The sequence below is a fragment of the Sus scrofa genome, chromosome 11, assembly GCF_000003025.6.
Source record: "Sus scrofa isolate TJ Tabasco breed Duroc chromosome 11, Sscrofa11.1, whole genome shotgun sequence".
In the NCBI taxonomy this organism is placed as follows: domain Eukaryota; kingdom Metazoa; phylum Chordata; class Mammalia; order Artiodactyla; family Suidae; genus Sus; species Sus scrofa.
Genome location: NC_010453.5, coordinates 16,136,402 through 16,155,931, shown reverse-complemented (window position 1 = coordinate 16,155,931; position 19,530 = coordinate 16,136,402). Strand labels below are relative to the sequence as shown.

The window sequence follows — 19,530 nt, the reverse complement described above, 5'->3', positions numbered from 1 at the left end:
ATTCAACCCCTAGCCCAGGAACTTCCATATGCCACAGATAAGGCCCTGAAAAAAAAAAAAAGGAATAAGTGGTATAACAGAACTGCCTATACAAGATAGAGAGTTAAAGAATCAGGACAATATTATGTCAGTTCCATGGTAATATATTTGAAAATTTAAAGAAAAATGTGTTATTTTATAACAAAATATAACTTCATAAACTTGAATCAAGGAGATATTAAAAGATTACACAGACCAATAACTGTAATTAGAAATGAGAAAAGTTGTTAAAGAGCTGCTATGTTAAGAATGAGCAGGCGTTCACAATTTTATAGCCAAATTCTCTCTCATTCTTCAATCAGAGTTGTTCATTATATTCCAGAAGGTCTTTTTTTTTTTAAAGTAATATGCTTAATTCATTTTACAAATTTAGCATTTATTTGTTTAACTTAACTCTCAAAGAGTACTTACTGTGTGCCAGGCATTGCTTTAAACGCTTCATAGACATCAACTAATCCTCCCTGCAGTCTTAGGAGGTTATGTAGAAAAGAAAACGGAAGCACTGTAATCTTGAGTCAATTGTCCAAGATCGTGTAACCAGTACCTATTTTAGCTGCGATTTAAACCAGACAGTTTGGCTTCAGTGCCTGAGCTCTGAACTCTTAACTACAGTGCTTCGCTCTCTTTAACTCACAACCCAAGGAAGATAGCTCTGTGGTTCCTCAGCGGCTTTCTGAGTGGTATGAAGTCCAGCCCTAGCAAGGCCTAAAATCTGAATTTTCCAGTGGCTGCTAGCAAGGATAGGCAGTACACCCTTCCAGAAGGAGCGGGAAGGTAAGTTCCATGGAGTTACCAGGACACAGGTTCGATCCCTGGCCTGGCACACCAGCTTAAAGGATCTGGCGTTGCCGGAGCTGTGATGGAGGTCAAAACTGGGGCTCGGATCTGATCCCTGGCCCGAGAACTCCATATGCCTCAGGGTGGCCAAAAAACAAACAAACAAACAAACAAAATGAAGGAAAGGAGGAGAGAGCTGGTGGATAAATTCCCTCCTCACCCCTTTCTCCAGTGGATTCTTCCAAAAGCCTGATATTTTTTCGGTCTGTCAAGAGGCTTACCGCCTGCTGGGGAACTAGCTGGGCTTCCTCATGAAACACGGGTCGGTGTGGTGACACAGCATTCATCTTTTCCACTTTGTTTTGTTTTTTCCTCACTCAGACCTGCTGATACTGCACCTCCAAACAAGAAAGAGCATTTAAGTTTCACTTCAAACCCTACTTTTTAGGAAATCAGGCTGCAGCAGAATTTGTAGATTAAATTGATAGAACGAGAAGTGATTATAGCGAGTAAACATATACATACTGCTCTGATTCATAAGCATTTGGGGTGATGCATTTTAAACCATAGTGAGCTACAACTTTTTGTATATTAATTTGACAAAAAAATTGAAAAGATGAGTAATACATAATGCTGATGAGATGGGGGAGATAAGCTATTGCATGAGGGCCAGATGGTAGGGAATTGAAATACTGTGTACTTTTAGGACATGAAAGGGCAGTGTTTATTCAAATATTAAGTGTACACAGTCTTTTTTTTTATATTTTAAATTTATTCAGACCACATGCTACATAAAATAAAATGACAAGGAATGTTCATGTCAAATAGAAATAGCTTAAATCTTTCATATTGTCCATTGAGTACATTGCACATGTGAATGACATTCTATGCATGGTTTCCAAACTGTATTTTAAGACAACAGGGTCATCCTAATTTTGGAGAATTTAGTTTAATTGAATTATCATTTTATCAACTTACGTTCTATCAACAAAATCATAGAATCTGTTGACCACATTTGGCTACACAAACCAACAGGATACATTTCCTAATCATAAAAATAGAAATAACTCAAAGCAAAAGAAAAACATAGTTAATAAAAAACAGTAGAATGGGAGTTCCCGTCATGACTCAGTGGTTAACGAAACCGACTAGGAACCATGAGGTTGCAGGTTCGATCCCTGGCCTTGCTCAGTGGGTTAAGGATCCGGCGTTGCCGTAGCTGTGGTGTAGGTCGCAGATGCGGCTCGGATCCCGAGTTGCTGTGGCTCTGGCGTAGGCCGGTGGCTACAGCTCCTATTCGACCCCTAGCCTGGGAACCTCCATGTGCCACTGGTGCGGCCCAAGAAATGGCAAAAAGACAAAAAAAAACGGAATAATGAAAAGAGCCTATAAATATATATAAATGACATAATGCTTACAAAAGATGAGAGAAGTGCCAAAAAAGCCTATTGTTAAACTATTCTAAGCAAAACCCAATAGCAATAGATGTAAATATAAAGTCCAAATAACATGGATATCAGACAGAAAGATACGTCATAACTTTGTCATTCATATGTAATATGGGAATTTTTGAATAAACTAGTTAGAGAAAGATAATTCATATTTAAAAGCTTTGAATAAGTTAATTGACACTTTTCAGTTAGACAAAGATTTTTAAACATTTAACTACTAAAAGAATTCATAATTTTGCACTTTATTTTAAATATTTAAAAAGTGTTTAAGGAAAATAATCAAATGTAATTTTACAAAGAAAATGCAAATTTCAAAAAGTTAAAAAATTATAATTTTTATTGCTTGAATAAGAACTATCTAGGTACAAAAGTTTAAACAAAAAATAACAAGTAGTGGGAACAAGGAAACTTATGTCCTTAGATAGCCTTGGAATAGCAGAGTAAATAAAAACTGCAATTTCAGATTATACAGAAGAAAATATTTAGGGAGTTGCCTTGTGGTGCAATGGGTCAAGGATCCAGCCTTGTCACTGCAGAGGCCCCAATAGCTGCTGTGGCACAAATTTTCTTCCTGGCCTGGGAGCTTCCACCATGCCTCGGGCATGGCCAAAATAATAATAATAATATAACAAAATGCAAATAAAGGAAATTTTAGCACTCAGTCTAACTAAAATATATGAGTTGCTGAAAAATCTAAATTCGTTGTAAATTTGTAGCTTTTAAATTTGTCCCTGTTAAAAGAATATAGGACAAGTGAGTCAAGCATTTAATGCCATCATTTATTTTAATGATTATAAAAACCCATAGAATACAGAAGAAAGGCAAGGATTTTTAAAAAATACACACAATTTCAACAAAGTCGTAGTTTACCGAAGCTTGTTGATACATCACATAAAGGTCAGGTAGCCACCAAAGAGATAGTACTGCATGCAAAATTTTAACTTGATGAATTTACAAATGTTTCAGGCCCAAAGCATTGCAGAATGAGTCTTGAGTTTTTCCCATGTACCAAGAACCCTTTCACCTTAGGTTTCAATAACTAAAGAATAAATAAAAGGTTAAATTTGTAAGTTTATACAGAAAGCTACAAAAAAGTCCATAGGAAATGACAAATATTGCTTATGTATATAATATGTATGAATATACACAGAACCATCAATCTAGACCACATACAAAGCTGTTGATAACTGTTAGGCCTTTGTATTAACTTAAATTTTTTCAGTGTTTTCCAATTTTCTCCAGTGTCAATATATAGCACTCTTACGTCAAAACTATGAAGTGCTGAGTTGTTCCTTAGCTGTTTGTGTTTGTCCTTTAAATCAAACAAAAGTGATTGATAAAACTCAAGTGAACATTCTTTAAGAAGAAGTCAGGGAGCATTAAAAATAAAGCAGAAATGTGAGTGGTCTAAGGATGATGACCAGCATTGGTTAGTACTACCTTAAGTGCCTCCCAGTCATTATCTGACTTAATCTTTATAATACCTTCATGGACCTGGAATTCATACTTGTATTCTGAAGCTGGGGAATCCTGAGGCTAAAACGTCCCTTGAGTTTTCAAGTGTTATACAGCTAAAAAGGGTAGAAGGTCTAGAATTTACATTCTGGAATGTTTGGTACCAAAGCAGGTGTTCACAACCACTCTGCTATATTGCTTCTCCATAAAATAAATAAAATATTTCTAAAACTTTTCACATTACTCACCAAATGGAGGGAGCTCTTTTCCATAATAAAATTCTCTGAAGTTGGAGTATAAACGGGAATTTGTATGATAGAGATTAAAAAAGGACAATTGTATGTTTTCACTTTGCAAATCAGTTGCCCTTAAAAACATGAAAATTTAGACCATAGATTTAATGTGTTTCCTAGTTTCCATGTACTTGATGGATTTCTGCAGTCAAATGCTCAACCACTGATTGATGCTCAGTACCCCATGTGGATTTCTAAAGGCATATTCCTGGCAGTGAAAAGATCAGATTTGGTTAAGAAAATGATGGTTTTAATAAATACAAGAAGGATTCAACTGTTTCTGGAAAGAGACCAAGGAAATGCACTATAAGGACGAGGAGGGAAAAAACAGTTGAAATCACAAGATTAGAGTCACTGTCATTTTACTTGCTTGGAGCCCGCTGTTTTCTGCGTGATTCTATTGAAATCATTATCTACTTCTTTGTTTCTAAGACTGTAAATGAGTGGATTCAGCATGGGGATGACAATAGTATAAGAAGCAGAAGCCACTTGATCCTTTCCCAAGGAGTAGGACTTACTTGGTTTTAAATATGTAAAAATCCTAGTGCCATAAAAGATGGTGACTCCCAGGAGGGAAGGCACAAGTAGAGAAGGCGTTTTGCTTTCCTGAAGTGGAAGTAATTTTCTGGATAGTAGACAGGATAGACACATAGGACACTACTATTGTGATAAGAGACGCCATTGCAGTGGAGCCAGCTACAATGAATATCATTATTTCCATGTCTTTTATATCAGCGCAGGACAAGGCTAAAATTGGGAATTTGTCCCAGAAGAAGTGATGGATTACACTGGAGTCACAGAAATCCAGTCTGCTCATGCAAAGCACATTGACCAAGGAGTCCATGAAGCCAATCAAATAAGATCCCAACACAAGTGAGCAGCAGCATCTTGTGGACATAACAACATGGTAATGCAGAGGATTGCAGATGGCTGCATGGCGATCGTAGGCCATGGAAGAGAGAAGAAAAGATTCAGTGGCCCCCAAGAAAACAAAGAAATACATCTGGGTTAAGCAGTTTATGTATGAAATATACTTCGAGGAAGGCAGTGAGTCTCTAAGGTTTTAGGTGTGATGACTGTTGAGTAACTGAAGTCAAGGAATGACAGGTGGCTGAGGAAAAAATACATCGGAGTGTGAAGCTGGAAATCCAGGCATGTTATCAACATCATCCCTGCAATGCCCAGCACAGTGAGCAGGTATATCAGGAGAAAGGGCATAAACCAGATCCTCTGGATTGCTTCAGAATCTGTTGATCCCATAAGGATGAAGTCGGCATGTGTGTGTGTGTGTGTTCTTCTTTCCACCCATCGTGTTCAAAACTTAAGTGGCTTTTCATTGGAAGTTGACGATGATCCAAAAAAGCCAGGGTTCTCTGCTCCACGCTTTTTCCCTCAGGCCTTGCCTATGCATAAGGATGTAAATGTAGGCCAAAAAAGGCTGTAGCTGTGCTGAAATAAAACCAGAGAGCTTTGATGTGCAAAGTGGAGGCATCTGCCCCACAGCACGTCCCTCTGGCCGAGAGGCTGATGCAGCAGCACAGGAATAGGAATGGCGGTCTTGCTGTGCAGAGTCAGAAGCATGCGGTCTCTTCAAGCCTGTTGATGGTTCTAGCCAAACGGAATTTCTCTTGATAGCAACAATGCAGTGTAACAGCTCACACTCGGTCTTCTATCAAAGCACCAATATGCTCCTTCTGGCCAAGCACGAAGATGCTCCTGCCAGCTACTTGACAGTGTCCCACAGTGTCGGATCTACTGCAAGACAAGGTGGTAGTGTACAGCTCATCCAACGACACTCTCAGACGGAGTGGGCTCTCAGTGTACACAATCTTTAAACTGGCAATCTTTTCAACATACACATTAGGTCATATGTTTGTACATTCAAAGACACTTCATGTTGTATTGTTGTGATATTAAAAATAGGAGAGAAGCAGAATGTCCATTGGGGGATACATGAATAAAATATGACATATCCATATTTTGGAGTGTTATACAGCCATCAGGAAGAGTAAATTTGAACCATGTGTTTTACCCTGGAAAGATAGTTCTTATATATTATAAATGAAAAGAACAAGTTGTACAGTGTGATTCTGTTTTTGTACAATGAAGTAAAAAATCTATATATGTTTGCGTAAGGGTTTTGCTTATAAATTTAAAAATGCGAAAGGGTACAGCGGACTATTAACACTTTCCTTCACTGGACTGAGATGGAGGGTGGAGATAATTACCAACCTCTTCCTTATACATACCGTATTATTTGATCTATTAGAGTGAGCATTAAAACCAGACAAGAAACCAGAAACTTTGCCACTAAAATCAGGTTCCAGGCAAGGATAACCACTCTCACCATTCCTTTTCAATGTTGTACTGGCAGTTTTAGCTGATGCAATACGACAAGAAAAGGAAATTTAAAAAATACTCATTGGGAAGGAAGAAATAAGACTCTCTTTGCAGATGAAATGATCATTTATGTAGAAAATCTAAAGGAATTAATGTAAACTGGAACTAGTGAGCAGTTATATTGAGGTTTTAGGATTCAAGGTTAATAGACAAAAGTCAGTCATTTCCTGTTTATCAGCAATGAACATGTAGAAATTGAAGTTAATAAACATGGTCATTTACATGAGCGCCCAAAAGATGAAATACTTTAGTATAAATCTAACAAAATATGTACAAGATCTGTATGAGGAAAACTTCAAGACTCTGATGAACAAAATCAAAGAACTAAACAAATAGATATTCCATGTTCATAGAGAAGAAGACTCAATATTGTCAAGATGTCACTTCCTCCAACTTGATCTTTAAATTCAATGCCTTGTCACTAGGCAACTCAGCAATCATTGGTATTTACCAAAGGAGCTGAAAAGTTAAAACCTGCACACAGATGATTATAGCAGCTTTATTTATAGTTGCCAAAACTTGGAAGCGATTAAGATGTCCTTTAGTAGATGAACGGATAAATAAACTGTGATACATCCTGTCCGAGGATACATCCTGTCAGTGAAATATTACTTGGTGCTAAAAAGAAATGAGCAATCAAGCCATGAAAAGAATGGAGGAAACTTAAATGCATGTTAGTAAGTAAGAGAAATCAATCTGAAAAGGCCGCCTAATGTAGGATTCCAACTATACGGCAATCTGAAAAAGGCAATACTTTGGAGATGGTGAAAAGATCAGTGGTGCCAGGGCTTAAGCAGGAGAGAAAGATGAATAGGTCGAGCACAGAGGATTTTTAGGGCAGTGAAAATACTCTTTATGATACTCTAATGGTGGATAAATGTCATTATACATGTGTCAAAATCCACAGAATTTATAACACCAACTGTGAAACCTAGTGTAAACTGTGGACTTTGAGTGATAATGATGTGTCAGTGTAAGCCATCAGTTATGACGAATGTGCCACTCTGGTGTGGGATGTTGATAAAGGGGGAGGCTGTACATGTGTGGGAATAGGGGCTGTATGAGAAACCTCTGTGTCTTCCCCTCAGTCTTACTGTGAATCTAAAAGTGCTCCTAAAAAATAAAAATTAGGGAGTTCCTGTCTTGAATCGGTGGTAGCAAACTTGACTAGTATCCGTGAGGATGTGGGTTCGATCCCTGGCCTCACTCAGTGGGTTGAGGATCTGGTATTGCCATGAGCCGTGGTGTAGGTCACAGACGCGGCTTGGATCCTGCATTGTTGTGGCTGTGGTATCAGCCAGCAGCTGCAGCTCCGATCCAACCCCTAGCCTGGGAGCTTCCATGTGTCACGGGTGCTGCCCTAAAAAGACAGACGAAAAAAAACCATCAGTCTTGGAGTTCCCACTGGGGTGCAGTGGGATCAGTGTCGTCTCTGCAGCACCAGGACTCAGGTTCGATCCCTGGCCCAGTGCAGTGGGTTAAAAGAGCTGGTGTTGCCACAGCTGTGACGTAGGTTGCATCTGGGGCTCGGATCTGATCCCTGGCCTGGGAACTCCATATGCCATGAGGTGGCCCCCCAGAAACATCAGTCTTGTATTTCTTAGAATAGCATGTTTTTTCTTAGACCAAAAAAAAAAACTTTAAAATGCTGACAAATCTTACAAATTTTCTCTACGATTATGTTTGTATTTTCATAGGAAAAACAAAAGCGCAAACAATTAAGTTTACCAATGCAGTGAACTGGATTTTTTCTTTCTTTCTTTTTTTCTTTTTTTTGCTTTTTAGGGCCAAACCCTCGGCATATGGAAATTCTCAGCTAGCGGTTGAATCAGAGCTACAGCTGCCAGCCTACGCCACAGCCACAGCAACACAGGATCCGAGCTGCGTCTTCGACCTTCACCACATCTCCTGGCAATGCCGGGTCCTTAACCTACTGAGTGAGGCCAGGGATTAAACCTGCGTCCTCATAGATACAAGTTGGATCCCTTTATGCTGCACCACAACGGGAACTCCTGAACTGGTAATTTTATTATGTATGTATATGTTAACCCTCCACACAGGCACAGATCTACATCAAGTTCTTTTTACTTTCTACCCCCCTCCTTTTTCCAAGAGGAATTTATTTACCTTTGGTCCAAGCTAAAGAACTATCTCAGTATATTCAAAATAACATATGAACTATATGAACTCAATAAACACTTGCGCAAATAACATTTATCTTTAAGAAATTTATTTTGTGTGTATGTTAGGAAATTTGGGGTGCTCTAAAGGATGGGGCCTCAGGGTTGTGCTACTCTTGCCTGGGACCAAGGGTGGTAGTGAGCCATTGCTCAGACACGTGCATGGCTTCTTTACCCACCCTGTAAACTCCTTATGGGAAAACAACTTGACTTCTTTAAAAATTAGCCTGCTCTCTTCAACAGTGAGTCTGACTCGGAAATGAGAAATGAATATCGTGCCACTCACTCCTTGAAGAAATAATGATATGAATTTTAAAAGTGACAGGTTGAATAATGTTATTACTGAGAAAATGATGAAGAAAATCCATTTGTGGATGAGCTTCTCAAGGAGGGGTGGGGCGGAAAAGTGAACACCCGGAGGAACTTAGAGTTCATTCTGTCACATCGCTTTGTCCTTTATTTAACTCTGTGACTTCTGTCACAAAGACAGTGTAATTATTTACTTCTGAGAAAATCATACCAACTATGTGAACTCGGTAAATACCCAGACAGCAAGAGTCTGTGCACCTGTCCTCCCACCACTTTCCTTTAAGTTGTCAAGGAGAGATTCTAGAAGCCTCCATATGTTCTGAAAAGATTCTTTGTTCATTTTTTGTTCATCTTTTTTTAAAGTTGTGGTGAAGTATAGCTGATTTACAATGTTGTGATAATTTCCGCTGTACAACAAAGTGATTCAGTTATATACATACACATATCCATTCTTTTTCAGGTTCTTTTCCCATACAAGTTGTCACAGAATATTGGGTAGAGTTCCCTATGCTATACAGCAGGTTCCCTGGTGACCATCCATTCTATATACAATAGTGTGTACATGCCAATCCCAAACCCCCAGTCCACCCCCTGCCCCAGAAGCCAAACGTTGGTTTTCAATCTGAGTCTGTTTTTGTTCTGTAAATAAGTTCATTGAGCATCTTTTCTGACCACAACTGTATAAGATTAGAAATCAACTATAAGAAAAAAACTGGAAAAAACACAAACACATTGAGACTAAATAGTATGCTGCTAAACAACCGATGGATCACTGAAGAAATCAAAGAGGAAGTTAAAAAAAAAATACCTAGAGACAAATGAAAATGAAAAAAAAAAAAACCACAATGATCCAAAACCTATGGGATGCAGCAAAAGCAGTTCCAAGAGGAAAGATTATAGCAATACAAGTCTACCTCAGGAATCCAAAGTCTCAAATAAACAACCTAGCTTTACATCTAAAGCAACTAGAAAAAGAAGAACAAACAAAACCCATAGTTAGTAGAAGAAAAGAAATTATAAAGATCAGGGCAGAAATAAAATAGAGACAGTAGAAAAGATCAATGAAACTTTGAAAAGATCAACAAAATTGATAAACCGTAAACCATGGCAAGAGAAAAGGAAGAGGACTCAAGTCAATAAAAAAAATTTTTGGCAGTGCCTGTGGCAGGTGGAAGTTCCCCAGCCAGAGATTGAATCCACGCCACAGCAGCGACCCGATTCGCTGCAGTGATGCCAGATTCTTAGCCTGCTGAGCCACAAGGGGACTCCCATCCTTGTTCTGTTTTTAAGCTGAGATAAGAGCGTCAGTTTATTACACTGCAGCATTCCTTATGTTTAACAACCTACTGTTTACATATGGGAATTTTGCGTTTGAAGGAAGCTAAAGACTCGAAGCCTGTCTGGGGCTTATAAACAGACCATCTTATATGTTGTAGATGCTTAGGTGAAGTGTGCAGACATACTCACAAACAAGCATACGTTTTATGTTCCTTGGAAGGAGTATATACAATGTGTTATATAGAAACTGATATTTTTGAGTAAATATGACATCCAAACTAACCTCATTGCATTGGGGGATGCCTTTTACATATCCATTTTATCACTATTTATTGATGACCTACTGTGCCAAGGCACTGTGCCAGCTGCCATAGGGATAGAGGGATTAATAAAATGCAGCCATGATTAGCCTGTTGTATAGGGAAATAAGTTACTGTTGTTAGAATCGTTAAAATATCTTTGTGTGCATGTGTATTTTTAGGGCCACATCCATGGCCTATGGAGGTTCCCAGGCTAGGGGTTAAATTGGAGCTACAGCTGCTGGCCTATGTCACAGCCACAGCAATGCAGGATCTGAGCTGCATTTGCGACCTACACCACAGCTCACAGAAACACTGGATCCTTAACCCACTGAGCGAAGCCAGGGATTGAACCCACGTCGTCATGGATGCTAGTCAGATTCATTTCCACTGAGCCATGATGGGAACTCCCAGATTTATTAAAATATCTAATTGACTTGCCTAGTAAAGGATTACCATCCATTTTCTCACTGCCCAGAGCCTTACAAATTTTTAGCAGTGATACCACTGAGAGAAAAGTAGTTTGAATCAGATTTACCTTCAAAATTGAGCAGGATCAAGACTCCAGAATTGAGAGCAGCAGTTTAAGGATCCAGCATAGCATTGTCACTGCTGTGGCTCAGGTCGCTGCTGTGGCTCAGGTTGCTGCTGTGTCGTGGTTTCCATCCCTGGCCCCAGAACTACTACATACCAAGGGCACGGCCAAAAAAAAAAAAAAAAAAAAAAAGACGCTGAACTTGATCTGGTTTTCTTCTCATGTATACTAAAAAAACCCAAAAAACAAAAACAAAAAACATCAGCGTTCCCATTATGGTGCAGCAGAAACAAATCCGACCGGGAACCATGAGGTTGCGGGTTCCGTCCCCGGCCTTGTTCAGTGGGTTAAGGATCTGGCATTGCCGTGAGCTGTGGTGTAGGTCACAGACTCTGCTCAGATCTCACGTTGCTGTGGCTGTGGTGTAGGCAGGCAGCCGTAGCTCTGATTTGACCCCTAGCCTGGGAATCTCCATATGCCTCGGGTGCAGCCTTGAAAAAAAAAAGAAAAAAAAAATCAACTTCAGGTTTATAAGGTAAAAATTATGATAATTTCATTGAAATGTAATTGTGATAGTTTCTTCGAAAGAGGTACAGGAAAATGCTGATTTGATTGGCAAAATACTAATGTTAGATATCATTTTGTGATAATGTTTTCTTTATACAATCTAGATACACCAAACATTTATTCAGTTAAAGCTTTTTTTTTTTTTTTTTTTTGCTTAATGTTTTTTTTTTCTCTTTTGCAGGAGTTTATTTTATCGGAAGATTATAACAAGATGACTCCTGTGAAAAACTATCAAGGTATGAATGAGAGCAGTGCTTTCATTGTTAAACTTTGAAATATTTCTTGATGGTTCCCACTGGCACAAATAAGGACTTAACTTCACAACAGTCAGAGGGACAAAACAGCAGTCCTCTGTGGTGAATATTATCCCAGTTGTTGAATTGAGAAGCAGAGACTTCCTGGAGTTCACACCGTGGCTCAGCGGTTAACGAACCCGACTAGTATCCATGAGGACACAGGTTCGATCCCTGGCCTCTCTCAGTGGGTTAATGATCCAGTGTTGCCCTGAGCTGTGGTGTCGGTCGAAGACATGGCTTGGATCCCATGTTGCTCTGGCTGTGGTGTAGGCCGGCGGTTACAGCTCCGATTTGACCCCTAGCCTGGGAAACTCCATATGCCTCAGGTGAGGCTCTAAAATGACACAAGACCAAAAAAAAAAAAAAAAAAAAGGCACAGGCGTCTTAATTATTATTATTATTATTATTATTTGCTATTTGGGGCTGCACCTGCTGCATATGAAGGTTGCTGGCTAGGGGTCGAATTGGAGCTGCAGCTGCCGGCCAAGCTGTGTCTGCGACCTACACCACAGCTCACGGCAATGCCAAATCCTCAACCTGCCGAGCAAGGCCAAGGATTGAACCCGAAACCTCATGGTTCCTAGTCGGATTTGTTTCTGCTGCTCCACAACGGGAACTCCATCTTAATTCTTGAATTAAGAAGAGGTTAGGTGACTGGCCTGTGGTCCTGTAGCTGGTAAAGTGCGGAGCCAGACCAGGTTATTGTGACCCCAGAAGCCACAGGCTTGGTCCTTTGTCTTCCTGTTCCACCACCTTGCCCCCACCCCTGCAGCGGACTTGGGGAATGGGGCCAGGGTTGGCTCACCATAGAGCTCATTTCATTTGTGGTTAATTGTTTTAAAAGGCTGAGAGTGTTCATATTATCTAAGGAAAGGAATTAGGGTTTTTGTGTCTTCAACATTGGCCATTTCCTTAGTACAAATCAGGAACCGCATTCAGCAAGGATTTGTTCATCCAGGCCTTTTAGCTCCTTAGAGGTGATTTCATCCAAATCTTATGACCTCATTGATCCTGCATGAGCATCCAGCTTTTCCTCTGGTATGTCCAGAAACAGCAACGCATTCTGATTTTGGAAAATTCTGAGCATTAAGTTCTTTCTAGATGTCAAGCCAATAATGCCTATCCCTATGGATTTATTCTTTATTTCTTTTTCACATATCATTTATCAGGTATTTTTTTGAGTACCTATTGTGTTACAGTAACTGAGGATTATCTTAGTGAACAAGACGTGCCTAGACATTCCCGTTGTGGCTCAGCGGGTTAAGAACCTGGCATAGTGTCCATGAGGATGCAGGTTCAGTCCTTTGCCTTGCTCAGTGGGGCAAGGATCTGATGTTGCTTCAAGATGAGGGTAGGGTGCAGATGAGGCTTGGATTCTGTGTTGCTGTGGCTGTAGCATAGGTTGGCAGCTGTAGCTCCAATTCAGTCCCTAGCCTGGGAACTTAAATATGCTACAGGAACAGCCATAAAAAGAAAAACAAAAACATGCATAGTACTTGTAGGTCAGCACTTCTCATAAAAAAAGATGCAAAAAATCTAAACAAAATTTCAGCAGATCTAATTTAGCAATATATAAAAAGATAAGTCCATCACAACTAGGTGAGGTTTATTCCAGGTTTATACCCCAAAGAAATGAAAGCAGAGACTCAGATACTTGTATACCCATATGCCTAGCAGTTTGGTTCACAGTCGTCCAGAAGTGGAAGCAACCTCACTGTCCACAGATGGGTGAATGGTTAATAAAATGTGGTATGTCGGAGTTCCCACTGTGGTGGGGATCTGACTTCAGCCACTGGGGTTGCTGCAGAGTTACGGGTTTGATCCCTGGCCGAGTGCAGTGGGTTAAAGGGTTGAGTGTTGCTGCAGCTGTGGCTCAGATTTAGTCCGTGGCCCTAGGAACTTCTATGTGCCACAGCTATGGCCATAAAATAAAAAAATAAAAATAAAACTGTCTCCTCCTTTGAAAAAAAAGTGTGGTATATCAATAAATGATTTCTTATTTGTCTGTAAAAAGAGAATGAAGTACTGACAATACCTGATACAGTGTTGATGAACCTAGAAAACATGAAAGTGAAAGAAACTAGACCCAAAAGACCATACATTGTATGACTACATGTATATAAAATATCAAGAAGGGAAGAATCCATAGAGATGGAAAGTAAATTCGTGGTTACCCAGGGAAGGGGGAGGGCGAGTTGGGGTGTGGGTTTCTCTTTGGGTGATGGAAATGTTCTGGAAATAGGACATTTTCCATGCTGACCATGCAACGTTGTGTATATACTAAAAATCGCTGAATTGTATACTCTAAAACCGTTTAAATGGTGAATGTTACATTATGTGAATTTTATTTCAATTAACATCTTTTAAAAAATCCATCAGTAATACCAAAGACATTACAAGAAAGGAAAACTACAGCCCAATATATAACTTGCATATGAAAGTCTTCAAAGAAATACTAGCGAATCCAACAATGTATAAAAAGAATTATACACCATGACCAAGTGGGCTTTATTCCAGATGTGCAAATTTGGTTCAACATGTGAATATCAGTAAAATCCATCACATTAAAGGCTTAAAGAAGAAAAATCATATGAGCATATTCATTGATGCAGAAAAAGCATCTGATAAAGTCTGATACCCATTCATGATCGAAATTCTCAGCACATTACAAGGGAGGGAACTTCCTCAACTTGATAGAGAAACATGTGTAAAAATCCTGCAGCTAATGTCAGACAGTAGATGCTTGAAAAGTGCAGGGGTAAGGGCACCACCCGTCCCCAGAGGGGACAATCCATGTATAATTTACAGCAGGCTCCGGATCTTTGGGTTCTCTGCATTGTCCGATTCAACCAACCACGGTTGACATGGTACTGCAGTGTTCATTATTGAAAAACATCTGCGTATAAGCGGTCCCACACCGTGCAGCCATGTGTGGTGTGAGGGTTAACTGTGCTTCATTGTGAGAAACTAGAGGCTTTGTCCCTCAGATCACGACCATGACTCCTCTTAGGAAGTATAGCTGGGCTTCAAGCCCAGGTTCCTGAGGCTCAGCGCTATGTATGCATCTTCAGAGGGTTTTTTTCTGAATAAAAGAATTCTGTTACCTTAGAAAGAGTATGTGCTTTGAGTTTTATTTTTTGTTGTTTTTCTCAGTAGTCATAGGCAGCCTGACAGAAAGACAACCAACTTTGGCACAGAGACTAGGGTTGTCATTCTAGCCTCTTGTCACTCATTAGCTTTGAGCAAATCACAAAACATTTTTGAGCCTCTGTCACGTGATGGCAGCTCCAAGGGCTGGAACCCCCTCTCTTCTGGGCTCCTGTCATCCCCTTGGACTTAGAAAGTAACAGAAAGAAGATCAAAGACCCCTTCATGAGAAAAGGGAGCACAGCTCTGGGGCCACTTTCTGCCTGAAATAGACTTGAGCACACTTGAAAGTGAACATTCGAGAATTCGTTTTTATTCCCTCATTGGTGGAGCTTAAATTGGGCATTTGATGGCATTAACATGACAAGATCTTCAGGAATTTCTCCAGGAAGTCCTACTTAAAGACAAGGTTTTGATCTTGATGGTGGCTGATTCTGGGAGTCCTTTTATTACTGCTTTTGCACCCACTTCTAAATCCCTTTAGCTGCTCCAAGCTTCCAATACCCGCTTGTAAAACATCAGGCATTTGATGAAATGACTGTCCTGGAAGTGTTCATTATGATTCTGGCTGCATTGTTTGGTAGCCACTCTCAAAGGCCACCTTGCCAAGGCTGAACTGTGTCTGTAAAATGAGGAAGCCACCCAGCTTTGCAGAGTCGTTATAGTGACTGTGCGAGAGAATATGTGTAAGTACTTGGCACTTGTTAGACACTGAGAAATTGGCAGTGATCCCGTTACTGCCCCTAGGGCTGCAGTGGTCCATCCATGCTGTCTAATCCTATTTTCATGTTCAGAATGGGAAACTGATGTGCTCTCTGTCACCTCATCACACTCAAGACGGGTCTTCTCTCACCCACCAGGCTGCCAGCTCCTGGGCACAGAGCCCAGTGTGGTCTGAGCACAGGATGTCAACCCTGCTTCTTCCACTCAGCTCTGTTCACTGGTCGTGGATCCCTGTAGCTCTCCCTCTGAAATGTGGAATAAGAAGAAAGCAAATATTTTATTGATTTTTGCCTTTTGTGTGTGTGTGTCTTTTTTTAGGGCCACACCCATGGCATATGGATGTTCCCAGGCTAGGGGTCTAATCGGAGCTGTAGCCGCCAGCCTACACCACAGCCACAGCAACGCAGGATCTGAGCCACATTTGCGACCTACACCACAGCTCAGGGCAATGCCGGATCCTGAACCCACTGAGCGAGGCCAGGGATCAAACCCGCATCCTCATGGATCCTAGTCGGGTTCCTTAACCGCTGAGCCATGAAGGGAACTCCCAATATTTTATTGATTTTATCTGACAATTGAGAAGCTGTGAGACCTTGGCTGAACTAGTCCGCATCCTCGTGCCTCTGTTTGCACACATGTGAGACAGAGAGATGGGCCAGATGATGTGATTAGTTTCTTCTGACTCCGAGACTGTGACGCAGGGCTTCTGCGATGGTGCTGCCCTGGTGTGTGAGCACCCCTGGGAAACCGGCTCTCGTTATCACATTCTGTACGCTTTGATGGAAGGGGGATTTCATTCTTTTGTGTGGCACTTGGGAATGATTCTGTCCTCCTTTCCAAGCCTTTGATTTCTCACAGGAAGTTCATCTAGAAGTTTGTTGCGGGTTTATAAGCCAGCTTTCATCAAAAGGAGAATGAGTAATGCTTTGCTGGGTTTGTTTGTTTGTTTTTGTTTTTTTAAAGCGTGAATAAACTGACCCCAGTGACTACTGGAGGAACATTGTTCCACGTGTGTTTTGTGGTCACACAGATCCTGCGTGCTCTAGCCCAGCAGCTCTGACCTGTCTGAGAGAGGTGGCCCAGGCCCCTTGGTATTGGGAACATTTCTGGAGAAGAACTGGGACCAGGCCCTCTGCAGGGGCATCCTCCACAGTGATGAGAGCCACTGCTGTCGCCCGTGTTTGTGCTGCTTGTCTCCCGCTCCCTCCGGGGCCGGAGGAGAGGACGATGCATCTCTCTGGACCGTGCTTTACTGGCCCCGAGAGGCTGCTTGACGGGTTGTTCTCTTGTCTCTTGCTTTGCAGCACATCAGAGCCGAGTGACGATGATCCTGTTTGTCCTGGAGCTGGAGTGGGTGCTGAGCACGGGACAGGACAAGCAGTTCGCCTGGCACTGCTCCGAGAGTGGACAGCGCCTGGGAGGCTATCGCACCAGTGCTGTGGCCTCGGGCCTGCAGTATCCTTTGCTGGACAAAATCCCCTGGTGGGAACTTAGCTGTCGACTTCTTTCTTTCATGAACATGTTGGGTATGTGCCCCTGCAAAGTTTCTGCAAAGTTTTATTTGCTGAGTCGCTCTGTGGATTCAGATGCTTATAGATTGTCCTGACACACAACTCAGCAAGGTCCTCATGTAGCTGGAGGAAAGTGAGGTAATTTCACCTGAAATAACAGTCCCTGCCAAGCAAGTTGTGAGTCTGCTGTGACAGACTGTCTGACATCCAGACAGGACGCGGCCCAGATGTGTGAGTCTCCGCTGTCAGAAAGAATTATGGAACATGGAGATAAAACCATCACCGACACACAGTCTTTTGCTTTCGTACAGAAGTAATTTACACAGAGGTGTTAAGGTTGTGAACACTCCCACTGGCGCCCCATAGAAGAGCCACAGCGTCCTGTTCATTGAGACAATTTTTTTTTTTAAGGGCCGCACCCTGACATGTGGAGGTTCCCCGCTAGGGGGCCAATAGGAGCTGTAGTCGCTGGCCTACGCCACAGCCACAGCAACGCCAGGTCCGAGCCGCGTCTGTGACCTACACCAGAGCTTATGGCAGTGCAGGATCCTTAACCCACTGAGTGAGGCCAGGGATCAAACCTGCATCCTCATGAATACTAGTCGGGTTCACTACTGCTGAGCCGCAACGGGAACTTATAAGGAGATTTATTGAGAGCCTGCCGTGCCAGGACCAGAGCAGGTTACAGCTAACCTTCCATGGTATCTGCACTCTAAGGCTACATTCAGTCTTTGTTGCAGGTACCGGCCTTTTCCAGGCTGAATAGGATAACGTCATCTCTTCTCTTCCAAATCTCGGGACCCATGTGCTGGTGTGAATACCTGCTAGTGCTGGGCAGCCCTCACATCCAGCCCCCAGGGCTCCAGTGAGCACACGCCTGACAGGTGCAAAGTCTGAATTGGTGATGCTAACCCCCTACCATTGTCAGGAGTAAAGAGCCCTGAGTTTCTTCATTTAAAAAAAGCGTAGAGTCTCTCCATCTTCTGACAAATGAGGAAATAGTTGGAAACAGATCACTTGTCTGCAAAAGCAAGATGAAACAGTAAGACTTGCTTTCAGATTTTTTATCTCATATTTATAAAATGCCTCTTCAAGGACTTGCAACCGTCTGACAAAAGTACCTTGCTGTTTCCTTGTAGATGTGTGGCCGGAGCTGTATTTGTCTATGTGTGGCTAATGTCATTTTTATTTTCCTATGGAAAGGGCAAGATGAAGAACCTGAGAATGGCCATTGTGGAAGGTGGTCCAAGTGGCCAGTTCCCAGGAAGACCTGAAACAAAGGCGATAAGGGATGGATGCAGAATCAACGTAGCTTTGGAGTGGTGAATAAAAGAAACTCCAAAATTTACTTTCTAAAAGCCAGTTCAGACAAGTGTAATGCTCAAATGGAAAAACATGAAACTCTCCCTCCAATAGATGAAAGATTTCTTGCAGTGTTAGCACTGGCTCTCCTGTAGAGATCATCCGTCCAACTTCTCTTTTACAGATGAGCCATCTGAAGCCCAGAGAGGGTCCTGAGCCTTGTCTGCAGCCACTCAGCTGGCATACATGCCAGGAAAATCGCCACCAGAACCCAGGTCTTCTGCCTGGGACTGCTGTTTTTTTCCCCATTGTGTGGCATTACCTTTTGCGAACAGAGCTAATGGCATCAGAATCATTTGTTCTTAACATGTTGGCCTCTGTAGCACTTGCCAAGCCCAGCGATGTATCTTTCGTGTCACCTAACCAAGCCTAAGAGTATGGACAAAATACAGATCTTGCCTTTAAGAAGCTTACTTTTTAAAACTGAAAATGAAAAAATAAGACAAAAAACCAGGCCCACCAATACACAGAATTAACCTTGTTCTGACTCTTCTAGTCTTTGACCCTCTCTTCCAGCGTCTCCAAAAGTCATCTTCATTTTTCAACTCTTTTCTCTGGCTCCACCATGCAGTCTACCAGGTAGAAAAAAACCATGCGGTTGGGTATCGGAAGCTGTAGTGAAGGCCTCGGGCTTCTTTCCCCTGTCTAAGTGACCGTCCCGCCCAGCCTTGCTGTTGAGGTGGAAGGGAGCTGTAATACCCCGACTGTGAGACCCTTTCAGAAGACTCCCTCTGCCTGCCTAGCTCCAGCCCTTGCTCCTGGGAGCGGGCACAGTGCCAGCCCTTGATCCTAGGAGCAGGCACAGGCCTGCTGTCTTTCCAGAGCTGCCCACCGATGCCTGATGGTGCTGCTTGTGCCAGAGGGCCTTAGCCAGGAACCACGCGACTTTCCCAGGGCTGCAGGGTTTG

The 19,530-nt window shown here is 41.8% G+C and overlaps 1 protein-coding gene across 3 annotated transcripts in view; it reads left to right on the top strand.

The window, feature by feature from the left end:
- Positions 1 to 19,530, top strand: part of WDFY2 (WD repeat and FYVE domain containing 2) — a 185,642-nt gene that overhangs the window by 116,582 nt on the left and 49,530 nt on the right. For all 3 annotated transcript variants that reach the window (XM_021065301.1, XM_021065303.1, XM_021065302.1), the window contains exons 4-5: positions 11,765 to 11,819; positions 17,054 to 17,204. In XM_021065301.1, the coding sequence (XP_020920960.1) occupies positions 11,765 to 11,819; positions 17,054 to 17,204 (206 nt within the window). The remainder of the gene's footprint in view (positions 1 to 11,764; positions 11,820 to 17,053; positions 17,205 to 19,530) is intronic.